The sequence below is a fragment of the Artemia sp. Qi Xiang Cuo genome, chromosome 19, assembly GCF_049724085.1.
Source record: "Artemia sp. Qi Xiang Cuo chromosome 19, ASM4972408v1, whole genome shotgun sequence".
Lineage (NCBI taxonomy): Eukaryota > Metazoa > Arthropoda > Branchiopoda > Anostraca > Artemiidae > Artemia > Artemia sp. Qi Xiang Cuo.
The window spans coordinates 18,706,190-18,719,690 of NC_142812.1; the positions used below are offsets into that span (position 1 = coordinate 18,706,190).

General features: G+C 34.0%; 1 protein-coding gene across 7 annotated transcripts in view; it reads right to left on the reverse strand.

The window, feature by feature from the left end:
* The window catches only part of CaMKII (Calcium/calmodulin-dependent protein kinase II), a 234,429-nt gene that overhangs the window by 21,189 nt on the left and 199,739 nt on the right, over nucleotides 1–13,501 (reverse strand). For 4 of the 7 annotated variants that reach the window (XM_089105592.1, XM_089105595.1, XM_089105594.1 and 1 more), the window contains 2 exons: nucleotides 11,248–11,307; nucleotides 6,533–6,608 (listed from right to left, as the gene is read on the reverse strand). In XM_089105592.1, the coding sequence (XP_088961718.1) occupies nucleotides 6,533–6,608; nucleotides 11,248–11,307 (136 nt within the window). The remainder of the gene's footprint in view (nucleotides 1–6,532; nucleotides 6,609–11,247; nucleotides 11,308–13,501) is intronic. The other 3 variants (XM_089105596.1, XM_089105593.1, XM_089105597.1) reach the window with 2 other exon arrangements.

Genomic DNA, 13,501 nt, shown 5'->3' on the forward strand with positions numbered 1-13,501 from the left:
CTATTAGTTAGGTTTGGCAACGCCCTTCAACCATTTTAATTGATTTAAATGAAAAATGGGTATATATATATATATATATATATATATATATATATATATATATATATATATATATAATGATTTATTTACCCACCATCTACAAAAGATTATAGTGGAGCAAGGAAAAATAAAAGGAAAAAACTAAATACACCAATAAAAAGAAACGCCTATGTTATTATTGCAGAAAAACGTCGTCTATTCAGTATCACTTTTATCACAGACTTCTCACGGATTCTCGACCATTCTTTGACTGGATTCATAATTCCAAACTTTTCAAGATGGGAATTTTGGTGCCGCTTGGGAATAGACAATAAAAACTTGATGTATCTCAAATAGCGCTTATTGGCTTTGTGTAATGTCCCTCTAAACACGAAGATAAGCCGCAAATGCAAGGTAATTGACGTGAGATTGAAAAACCGAACGATAAATAAAAGCAAGTGATTTCCGGGAGTGTCGCCCCCGATTTGGAACAATAGTCTCGTAAGCATGTTTAATGGCGGTGGTTGTGTGCTTCACAATGGATTTCCTGATTTTGTGGAGCAATTAAGAAAAGATTGACCCGAGGTATTTCAATTTTGACACAGCAGGGACTGAATGATTCACAAGGGACACTATCGCCCTTAGCCGTTTTGAAAGCTAGAAACTCGTATTTTTTTAATGTTAATAAAAAGTCCGATTGACTGAAATTCGTTTTGCAGTCTGTTTAAGTTATCTTGCAAGTCTCTCTTCGAACTGCTGAGAAGAAAAACGTCGTCGGCGTAAGCTATATAAGATAAGTCGGTTCCGTGAAGCAGAAGATATGAAGAGATATGGTTCAGAATATGAGAAATTGCACGTTTGAATATGAGAGGACTAAGAACACTGCCTTGCCTCACGCCTCTTTTGACTTTAAATGGTTCTGTAACTGTGTATCTCTATTTGGCAGATACTGTTGAATTTGCATACCAACATTTTATAGTTTTGACGATACTCACACTTACGCCGCTGTGCAATAGAGCGTCAAGAGATTGCATGTGATTAATACTATCAAACGCTTTCGACAAATCGACGGTGCACACATAAAGAGGTGACTTTTTACTCTCCGAATTCATTAGCACGTTTGCTAGTGGTCTATGTGCCTCTGGGCAACCAACACCTTTTTGGAATCCAAGCTGGTTATCTCCAAAACGTCCATTGTCTAGCTCGGGAAAAATAGCATATTCAAATATTTTACTCAAAATGCAAGATAGGCCTGTAAGATTTACAATCATGGGTGTTTTTCCCTTTCTTCTCAATCGAAGTTATAATTCCTTTTAGGAAACTGTCGGGAACAATGCCCCTGGCGACGCACATCTGGAAAAGAAGTTGCAGATGAGAATAGAATCTATCAGGTAAGTTTTTAAAGTGCTTTGTTGAAAGGTCGCCAGCGTCTATCTCGTTCTTACTTTTAGAAAGAGCTTGCCTTACGGCGGTTTTAACCTGTTTCAGGGATATGGCGACAACGCAATCCTGTCCTGAAAAACGTCCAAGCCAGCTAGTAACCTTCTCTTCATAATATTTGCTTATGGTAAGATTTTCGATCCCGTAAACTGACGTGTAATAAGAATTTCAATCGTCCATAGTCAGAGAAGAACTAGGTGAACTTCCATCAGTTCGGATTATATTTTGCCACGATGTCTTATTTCCGGCGAAATATTGTCCGATAACACGGTATTTTTTTCAGCTCAACTTTATATTTAAGTTTAGTACTCCGTTTCAACTCAAAAACAATCCCATATAGGGGCCGTACACATGCAATCTAAATGCTCAGCCACATTTTTGCGCGTTGCTTTACTGTCGGAAGCTCAACAGACTTGGACCATCTCGGTTTTCCTGAAAGGCCCAAAAAACATAATTTCGTAGCTGCAGCTGTAATAAATTCCAATTCTTCTGACCCAGAACCTGAACTAACGAACGGGGTGAAACGTTAAATATGAAAAATTTGACTATCAGCTGTGACGATACCAATACGGAGAGCTATATTAATGACCATTGCTACATTGTCTAAACTAATTAAAATCTAAAAACGTATCAAAAATGAAATTGAAGAGCAAAGACACGGGCGGCTAGAATAAATGCGAAAACAACAATTTGAGCGTGTTAAATATGAAAATGTAGAGCAAAGACACACGCGGTTAGAAGACATACGAGACCAAATAAATAAGGGAGTCAAAAATGAAAATGAAGAGCAGCGAGTCAATGAAAATCAACCTAGACAGCGAGAATCAAAACGTGTCAAAATTGAAAATGATAGCGATGGTGATTGAGTTTGGGATTTTGACATGGATAAGGTCATCAATACCTACCATACCTTTGAAAATCAAAAATATGGACTGGATAAATCGTTGGAAGAAAAACAAGTTGTCCCACAACCTGAACAATTAAAAGAAACACAGGTTCGGCGATATGTCTTTCATAATGACAAAAGACAAGTCACCACTTACAAAGGCACCACTTCTAATTTAAGGTCCATTTGGACGTCATGACACCAATAAACGGCTCAATTTGTCTGCGTTTAGATGACAAGCGACAGTGAGAATTTATATATAGAAGCCTGCCGTGTGCCCCATACCTTTGTTTAAAAAAATAAAGGCTCAGCGATATGTATTTCGTAATGACGAAAGATAAGCCGAGGTGTAACGAACCATACAAATTGAAAATGATAGCGATGATGATTGGGTTGGATTTTGACATGGATAAGGTCATCAATATCTACCCTACCTTTGAAGATCCAAAGTATAGACTGGATAAATCGTTGAAAGAAAAAGAAGTTTTTGTCCCACCTCCTGAACAATTAAAAGAAACAAAAATGGTTGTCAATGCCTTCCATACCTTTGAAAATTAAAAACCTGGACAAGATAAATCGTTGGAAGAAAAAGAAATTGTTTTGGTCCAACCACCTGAGCAATTGAAAGAAACAATGGCTCGGCGATATGTCTTTCATACTGACAAAGGACAAGCCGAGGCAAAAGTTAAAGGTCGAATAAAAAAAATAATATGTAATTTTACAAAGGCACCGCTTCTAATTTAAGGTCCATTTTGACGTCATTACATCAAGAAAAGGCTCAAATTGCCAGTATTTAGAAGACAAGCGACAGAGAGAATCTATATATATATATATATATATATATATATATATATATATATATATATATATATATATATATATATATATATATATATATATATATATATATATATATACATACATATATATATATATATATATATAAATATATATATACATATATGTACATACATACATACTTATGTGTGTTTGTGTACTACTACTACTACTGCTAATACTACTACTACTAACGACTCACAACAGGACCAGACAACTCACCAGAAAAAGAGTTATATAAAATGTATTGAATTTTATTGTTTTTATTTTTGACATGGTCGTAGTAACAGCATTTAGCCTATTCTCTAACATTTTGAACAGAAAGGTGGATGGAAATATTAGCTTTTATAAAGAATGTATATACTAAAGTATTTTGCCAGGGGGGGGGGGGGTATTTACAATTAATAAAAGTAACGGTAATGAATCAACGCAGTCTATATATGTAAATAGGTAGTAATATCTTTATTAGAAAATGATCTTAAACTGATCTAGTGACAAGGGGAAAGTGACCTTGTTCAGCAAAGTTTTAAATGTCTTCCTTTTTACCAGGGAGGGGCGGGAGCTGGGGGAATCACACCCTTCTGACCCTCTCTGGCGACTATCATGTGTAAAATATATGAATTTTTGGGACTGAGCACATCCTCTAGCCTCAGCTTATCAATCAAATCGGTACATTTTTCCCTTTTTCATATAATTTAGCTAGGAAGAAAGTGAATACATCACTTGATCCCTTTTTTTATGCTGTTTCCAAACATAATATTTCACTTCTGGGGGAAAGTCAATCTTGAGTCCTTAAAAGGGCCCCCAAGGTAACTTATTTTGTCATCACAAAATAAGTGACAATTACTATAAAGTGATTTAGAATTTGGTTAAAATCATAGCATTTGTTCGTGAATCAATTATTCAAAAATAATCTATTCCACAGGCACTGATTTATAACAATCTAATTAAAAACAATATGAATTAAAAATATTGTTCTAAAATGTTGAACGTTTTCCTTGCGTGTGTAGAAAAGAGCGGGGTTTCTGCGCAATAAACTATGCAGCAACCTAACAAAAGCAAACGAAAAAGTAACTGAAAAATAACAGATGGCCTTTCCTTCTGCAAAAATAATAGCAACAAACAGAAGAAAGTGTAGAAAATATCACCGTGGTTATACCAGTGTGATTAATGGTATGTATATGCATGCGTATGCGTGTATATTGCAAGCCAAGCACCTGAGTTTAAATTGTCATCTCAGCCAATTGAGTTTGCAATAAAAATTTTGAGGCTCAAAAGTGATATCACTGGATGCAGTTCAACATAGCAGTGCCATTGCTATAAATAATTTTGCCTTGAATCTTCAAGACCCCTTTTCAATCATAGTGACAAAAGCCAGATGGCTATTTGAATTGTTTGACTTCTGCTCATGAAAGAACGGCAGCTAGGCGGCTGAAAACTGACGTGGAACACCTTTCACCCTCAAAGGCTCTGATAGAGTCAAGGAGACGTGTACGGTGCGCAGCCCGCCCAGGTGTGCACCAAATACTAATATCAGTATGCCAGCGTGGTTTATCAAACTCCTTATAGCACTGTGGTTTGTCAAATCCATGTCGATGTTGTTACAAAATAGATATATGTGTATTTTGTAACTGCATCAGCAAAGGTATGTTTCCTTTTTTAATTTTTTGTTTTTTTTTTCAACTTTCGAAAAATTATTTTTTTTTCTATAGTTTCATAATTTTCTTAATCGAAGTATTATGTAATTTAGCTTCTTTTCCATCATTTTTATACAAGGAAGGCCAAGTTTTTCCATTTTTTCTCAATTTTTCCATTTGCTACTGGTATGTTATTGCACAAGAAAATGCACCTTTAAATACGGACGTTAGGGAAATATTAAATTCACATGCCTATTGAATTAGATTGAACTAGCCTATTGAATTAGAGTGTATGCCTTTGGAATGAAACAATAAACTTGGAATATATTATTTAAAAGTCATGGATTCAATAATTGAATTGAGATTTTTAAACTAATTTTTAATTTTACATCTTAGTCTAAAAACTATTGACAGGATTAATAAGTTACACTTTAGAGTCCCATTAAGGGCTCGAAACGGAATTTCCTCCAGAAGCAATTATTATATTTAGAATGATAAAAAAGGTATCAAGTGGTTTATTCATTTTTTCCTAGCTAAATAATATGAAAAAGAAAAAAATTTAAAAATCAAACCTTTATTATTCAAACAAACAATAATAAGTTCAAAATAGGGAATAGAAGTATAGAAAAAGGAAAAATAAATAACGGAATAAAATAGAAATAGGACTACGAGTCTACCAATAAGAGTAACGTGAGTAACTAAAGTTCTCAGAGATAACTAAATAAAAGGTTTCCGACCTACTGAAAAAACAAAATTTGCGTAATGTTCCTGAAAACGTCCACTTGACCCTATCCTATTTAACGTCGTAGTTTCGACGCATGATTAAAAAGCTAGTTCAAACCTGAATATCAGTTCTTTCACCTGATTTGGTTTGTTTCTTCAAGCCGTTAAAACTCAGTTAAAAACATGAAAAGGCTGCAAAATGTCAGAAAACGTTTTGATCTGCAACCGCCATCTAATATGGAACTTCACGTATATTAGAAGATGGCACGAGAAACATTATCCCATAGACTAGTTTACTTTGTGGCGATACAATACCCAAGCGACTTCCCACCATACAATACCACTTCAGTTATAATTACAAAATAATGTATAGTTTTCAGTAAAATGAATACTTTGGATTTTTCAGGTCAAAGGAGAAAACTATAAGGCTATGAGACAACCGTAAAACAGAGCTGTATGCACATAGTTCAATGTCAAAATTGTAATGTTTGAGTTTAAGAAGCCACTAATTACAAATATCAAAAGCAATATGACTAATTTTAAGTGAAGAGGAAAACAATGACTAAAGGTGTTTTACAAGAGATAACACGGAGTGGAGGCCTCCACGGTTTTACATAGTATCTCTTGATTTGGTTGTCACACTTCAATGCACTAAATTACGTATATCAAAAGCAATATGACTAATTTTAAGTGAAGAGGAAAACAATGACTAAAGGTGTTTTACAAGAGATAACACGGAGTGGAGGCCTCCACGGTTTTACATAGTATCTCTTGATTTGGTTGTCACACTTCAATGCACTAAATTACGTTAGTACTACACCCAAGAAAAGAAAAGTATAAAAAAATGAAATTTAAAGGTAACTGGGTTCACATATAAGTGTCAGCTTGACACTTACCCGAGCGTGACCAATAATTTGTATTTTTCAACAATTCCATAGCTGTTGCAAAATAAAATAGACAAAGTAAAGTTCAGTTCAGAACACCAACTTACGTGTAGTTTTCAAAATCTCCACAGCTAATAGCTTCGACTAATTGCTCAGTCATGCGTAGAACTTCTTGTTTTCGAGCTGGAAAGAGAGAATAAGAAACTATAATTCTCTCGATTTGACGATTAAGCGGCATGATCCATCAATACTTCATTGACTAACTTTTACTGGGAATCAGGATAGGGCAAGGCCGTACCCAGAGGGGGGATTAGGGGGGTTTGAACCCCTCCCGAATTTTTTTTTGACTCGTAAAAACGAAACAAAAATGGATATAAACAAATTTTGTATGCGTTTTTTCAGTTTTTATTGTGTACCCCCCCCCTCCCCGAAACAAATCTTTGAGTAAAACCCCTCCCAAAAAAAAATCATGGGTACGGCCTTGGGTTAGGGAGAGTAGGAGACGTCGAAAGTAATCTTTAATATTATTTCTCAGTATTGTTGCTTCAAAATATTATCAGAGTCCATTAAAACTTTTACTTTGTTGGCTAAAATCCACTTAAACCTATTAATTTGTTTGGGTAGCATACACTTAAAACCAACAAAAGGGACGTAACAATCTTTTCAGTCAAACAACAAATTCTCTCCAACTTTTGATGATGGCTAGCCCTATGGCGGAATTTGTTAACGGGCCCTTTGTCTTGGTGACGGTCAGCTGACGCTGAATCGCGCAAAAGGATTTTTAAGGCACCGAGTAGCCTTAATTTTCCAGTTAATAAAATGTCAGTTATAGCTTTTGGTAAAAATTCAAGAAAACAAAATCGGTGAGAAAAAAAAGAAGCAATTTTGGTGGTATAGGGTTGTTTTTACAGTGTAGATGTCGATATCCGTTTTATTGTAATATAATTGCATATGTCTGAATACCTTTCATATAAATCATTTTTAATTCAATTATTATAATTTTTATTCATTTAAAATTATCATTATTAAAAATTTCAAAGAAACAGAAGTAACATGCTAAACAATGAAATGCCTTAAAAAGTAAAACCATAAAAGAAAAGAGACAAAATTTTACAAATGTAAGAATAACTTAACAATACAGACAGATCACAAAAAAAGAAGAATATGACAAGAGAATATGACACAAATGCGAAGGAAACAAGACCAGTCAATGAAAAGGATTAAATAACAACAATTATACAATTATTATATAATAAATTAGAAATACTTATATAATCATACAGTGTTAATATAATTGCATATAATATTAATATACTATAACTGTACATTAATATAGTTAACCTGGCAAAAAGGACTGTATCAATAAGCCCAGTCTTTGGGTTATCAGAATTTTAGTGAAACATTCCATTTATTAATATAGCAATATATAATACTAAGATAATTGTAAAATTATATTAATGTAATATATATTTTCTATAATATAACTATTATATAATCTTAATATTATTATGTAATTATATAATTAACACACCTTGTGTTTTGTCAGCTTTGCATAAACATTCCTAGGTGAGCTAGGAAATGTCTATTGAGTAATGAAGTTGAACAATTTTTCTGACTGCCAGACTAATACCCAGTTATATGTAACTATATACAGAGGTGGATCTAGAGCAAAATCTTGGGGGGAGAGTCAATGTGACAAGGGTGAAAATTATTGACCAAACTGAAAAATTTATTTTGAAAAGTGAAAAAAACAGCAACAAGGAATGAAGGGCACCAGAAAAATGCTGAGGGGAGGGGGACAGAGACCCCCTCGGCCCCCCTGGTTCCGCCGGTGACTATATATAAACTGTATTTCGAATCTAACAATTTATATTGACTGCCCCTCTAAACCTAAAAAGAGCATTTCAAGAAGCCACAGCTTTGGGCGATGACCATTTAATAAAAAGATCTACCGCGGCCACTTAGGAAATGTTTTGTGCGGTTAGTCATTGCATATTTTTACTAAGTGAAATAGGAAAATAGGAACTTTTTGTTCAGCCATTGACTACTGACTTCTAATGAGGAGACATCTTTGTATTATAGATGCATAAAGAACTAAAATGCTAGCACTTTTGCTTATTATGGCGATATAAAGGATAGAATTTGTAGTTTCAAGTCATTTTACGATGAAAATAGTTAAAAAGTAATTTATATTATTATTAATATATATATATATATATATATATATATATATATATATATATATATATATATATATATATATATATATATATATATATATATATATATATATATATGTATATATATATTTATACAATTTAATATTCTATGATATTTCGCAAGTGAATCTTGGGGTATCGTTAAATTCTCACAAGTAGCCATGGTGAGGTCACATCACTAAAAATCCTAGGAAGTGATTATAAACCAAAATTAAGGTCCAGGAATATGCCAAGCACAAGCTTTCACCTTCAGCTTTTTTAAGTATAAATAGAACGAAGCAGAGTGTCAATTGGGGTGGGGGGGGGGGTGGTTGTAGCACCCCTTGAAGTTTTTGTAGACTTTAAAAATACATTTTTTGGAGTATTTTCATTGAAAAATGGTCTTGTTTGCATTCTCATTGAAAAAACTCAAAATTAAAAACAAAAAAAGTTAGCCCCCCCCCCCCAGATTTCAGAGGTACTTATTGCTATTAGGACTATACGCTATTAATGGCGACAGTAACAACAACTGTTAAACGACAGATTACTTTTTCAAAGAATCCAAAGTATCATTTATTTTAAGTGCAGCCCCTAAAGGCCAACAATGGCTATGTATATAAAAAGCTCTCGGTGATTTCAAAATACATAAAGATAGGCAAAAATTCTGGCAGTGAGCAGTGCAGTAATGAGCAGGAAACGAATTATCAATCAGTCAAATCTTAATAATATGTTCGCTGATCAGATTAATTGTGATCGCTGAGAAAATAGCACATATACATTTTTGATTCTTTATTTACATGTGCTAAAAATCTCATTGGTGGTTCTTTATTTCGGACACACACGGAAATTCATGGGTTTCGAGTAGTTTAAAAAAAAAGAATGAGCATCTTTAAAATAAAAGGTATTAAAAATTAACAGACGGAATCCAGTTTCAAAGATAGTGTTATATGATTCGCATAGTTTATATGAGTAACTCCCCACGTGTCCAGTATTGGGCTTTTCTATCATGCAGAAGAGCAGCAGACAAGGGCAGCGTACTAGCGTGTAGAAATGAAGCGAGAGTCCTGCAGTCACCCAACTATGGCGGTTGTCAAATTCACGGAACAGTGGGGAGAGGATGGGGTCTTCAGTTTCGTTCCCCCTGCAGATTTCAATATTTTTCCGGTTTTCTATAATTCTTAATTGTTCCATAATATTAGGGTACTCGTTGCATTTTCTCCCCCCCCCCAAGTTAAATTTCTTGCCAATACGCACCTGTAAGTCCAACCAAATTCAGTCTCAGATTTCGCATACAAGTCCAGTGGACATTGTCCGTCACACAACAACCCAAAGTCAATCCAATCTTTCATCCCTTAATTCTATGACTATCTACCTTAGTTTTGCCCTATGAATGACTCATGGATGGATGATATATAGACTTATTTATCAAAAAATTAAATGAAATCATTATTATACAATCTTAAAAAGGGCTTATCCCAGATTTGCCTCTCAATTAATCGGACTGTCTGTCTTGGCTTTTTCTACAATTAGCCATGTCTTGCTGCCTACTGCAAAATACTTGATTTTAATTCAACATTTAATAAACTTATATATGGATTTTGTTTCACTCAGTGAGTAGTTATGACAGCTAGAAAATATGTGCGTGTACATACCCCTGCAGCAATGCGTGTGTCTCTGTATGTGTTAAGCACTGCATGCAATCACGCTTGAATCCTGAATTCTCAACTAAAAGTTAAATAAATAGTTATGATAACTTTAAATTAAACCAAGAATCAAAAGGTTTGGCAACAAGACGAAGAAATATAAAAAATATTTAAAAAAACAACAACAAGAACACGAGGGGGGGTGTCAGGCAGTGGAAAAAACGAAACGAAAAGGCAAAAACAGATATTTCTACAAGGACCTCTTCCAAGCCGTCCTCAGTGCAAAAAAAAAATTACCTTTTGAAGTGAATATTAACAAAGCAGAAAAGTGTTTGTGTTGGGAGTGGTGAGTGTTTCTGTTGATGTTCACTTCAAAAGATCATTTTTTTTGTGGGTTACTTTGTTTTATTTTGTGCATTGAGGAGGGTTTACAGGAGGTCCTTGCCGAAATATCTACTTTTGTCTTTTCACTTTCGTTTTTTTTTTTTTTTTTTTTTTACTGGCTGAAAATCCTCCTAATTTTCTTGTTTTTTAATTACATTTTTACATATTTTCTCTTTTTTTTTTCAAACGTAATGTAAGCCAGTACGGTCTTAGAATGTATTTAAGGAATCAAAAGGAAAAGAGCAAATCAGTTTTCTTCTTTTCAACCTAACTGTAAGAAAAATTACTAAAACATCCACAGTTTTACAAAAGTTCCACCGCCTTTGGTAAGAGTCAATGTAACCCCATTTGACTTTTCCTTATGAAGTCAAATATAAATAAGTTGTCAGTACAGAATTCTTGCCTGTTGAATGGGATAATAATCACGCAGCTGGTAACTATCTAGAAAAAATAATTGGCAAGACTAGCGGCAGATTGTTACCTGCTGCCGTAAAGTTTGTAATAAAAAAAAAGAACATGAAAAATATCCAATTATTATGCAATGAGTACATCTAATTATTATGTAATTATTGTGTAATGAGTCAAATTATATCCTACCTGTTGCTGATGGTGAGTTCTGAGAAGCGTTCTTCACTGGGTAAACCAATCTTAAATCTTCTTTGCGAACGAAGGCGGGAGCGAAAGCAAAGCAAAGAAAGAAAAAACAGGCCAAAGTTAGTTACAAAGCTGAAAGTGACAAACTTGAGAAAAAAAAAATGATGCACAGTTTTTAAGGGGTGAAATTACTCTCACATAAATAGCCTTTTCTCAATTCGGTTTTGGCATAGACCTACCCCGGGGTATGAAACTCTAAATGTCCATGGCCGCCATGGCTGTATCCGGGATTTTTTTCAGGGGGGGGGGGAGGTACAAAAAAACTTTATAAATTTGCATCATACGCATCATAAATTTGTTCGAGGCTAATTTTATATCTTTTCATCTTGTAGTTGCAGGTCCAAACCGTGGATGCATTAATTCATAAAAGGTTACGCAAGCTAGTTGTTTTTTCTTCCATGCCACCTGAAAAAGGTTCGTCAGGTGTTAGGGCGGAACAGGTTTTTTAGGTCTGGGTATCTAAACTGACTGATTACTGTCATTGTTGGCAACGTTCTCGCAATTCTTGTAATTATCATATATTGTCAATATATTGCCAACCATTCTTGTTAGATACGTGGTGGCTCTTCATCTGCTCCTAATCCACTTTTTATGTTATCTGAAATTTATTCAGATTATAAATCTAGGGTCCAGACAGGTAATTGGATTTGGACTACTAGATGGCAGCATACTCTGATGTTAATACGGCAAGAAAAAAGTCGCAATTTCAGTATAAAAAAATGCAGCCATAAATATAAGAATTTCAATAAAGCTTTTTATCACATCCATTTTATTTGCAAGTGGCTTTAGGTCATTCTGCTTGAAAATTGTGCCACTTTGATTTTTATGACGTTGTGACGTTTGGTGATGTGACACTTGTCAATTAAATCATCTAATTCCTTAGTATTAGTTTAGCAGCTAAATTGGTTATCAAGCTTAAGCAGAAGGCTCGTGGCACTTAAAAGCATCAACATTGAGTTTAAATTCTTTGCGATCTCATGTTAATATTAGCACACATTTCTAAACAAGTAAAACGTGTGGTTATCAATCTGATAATCAAGCTTCTGAGAAACTTTAACTTGCTTGTATGTTCTATTACGTGATCACTACGCCAAGTCAATTTTTCTCATGTAAGAATTACGCGCTATTTAAATAAAAACTTCAAATTCAGAGCTTAGTGTACTTCGTTACAGAATTAAACGCTCTGGTACTTGTTTAAAATCCGGTACTTGGTATTTGTTTAAAATCCAGTAGACACGCGGGAAAGACCGCATCAAAATCTCAAAGATGCTATATGAAAACAAATTTTCGCTGCATTGTGAGGTATTGCTCACTCCGTGACAAAGATTTATACTTTAGATTTTTGGGGTTCAAGGGGCAAAAAAGGTACCTAGTTTCAGAAATGTTACGTATTTAATATATGCTATCCTTTACCCCCCCCCTTTAATATGCAAATATATAGCCCAAATTTGTTTCTGAACTATTATATTTTCATCCTATTTTGTTTTATTTCATTAGCATTAACGAAACTTCCCTTGTCACGTCTTTACTGGATTCTAAACAAGTACCAACGCTGTATTTAAACGAGATTATTCTCTCTATATTTTTTCATTTATTTGATTTTCCCTTTTTGCCTTATATCTTGCATTTTGTTCGGTGATATGTATTGCAGTAAGCCTTGTTATTTTATACAAAAAAGCGTTGTACTTAAAATCATTTGTTTTAATAAAAAATAATGAATAAATATGAAAGAAACAGCATAACGGAACACAAAAATTAAGACATCTTTAAAACCAGGAGATTAAAAAATTCTCTTTGATATTTTAAAGCCGATTGCCTCTCTAGGAACTTTTCCCGATTGTATTTGTCTTATTCAGGCTAACATTGTTTCTTCGGACACAGCAGAAATTGGTCCTTTTTTGTGGCGCAATGATTTTGTGGCAATAACCCTTACGCTCTTCTCTCAAATTGTGGTATTGCACTATTTAAGAGTCAAAGATACAATCACTTGTGGAAATTTACAGGTTGTAATTTGTCCGAAATTCTCCTAAAAGCAATTCTAGTTCAAGAACTAATCGTTTTCTAGAGTTTTGATTAGTGTGTGCGAAAAAAGACAGGAACAAATTTGGAAATATTTGAAGGAAGACAAACAGAGAAAGAGAGATAAGTATGAAAAAATTAAACATAGAAGATCAAACTTGAAATAGTGGAAGCCAAA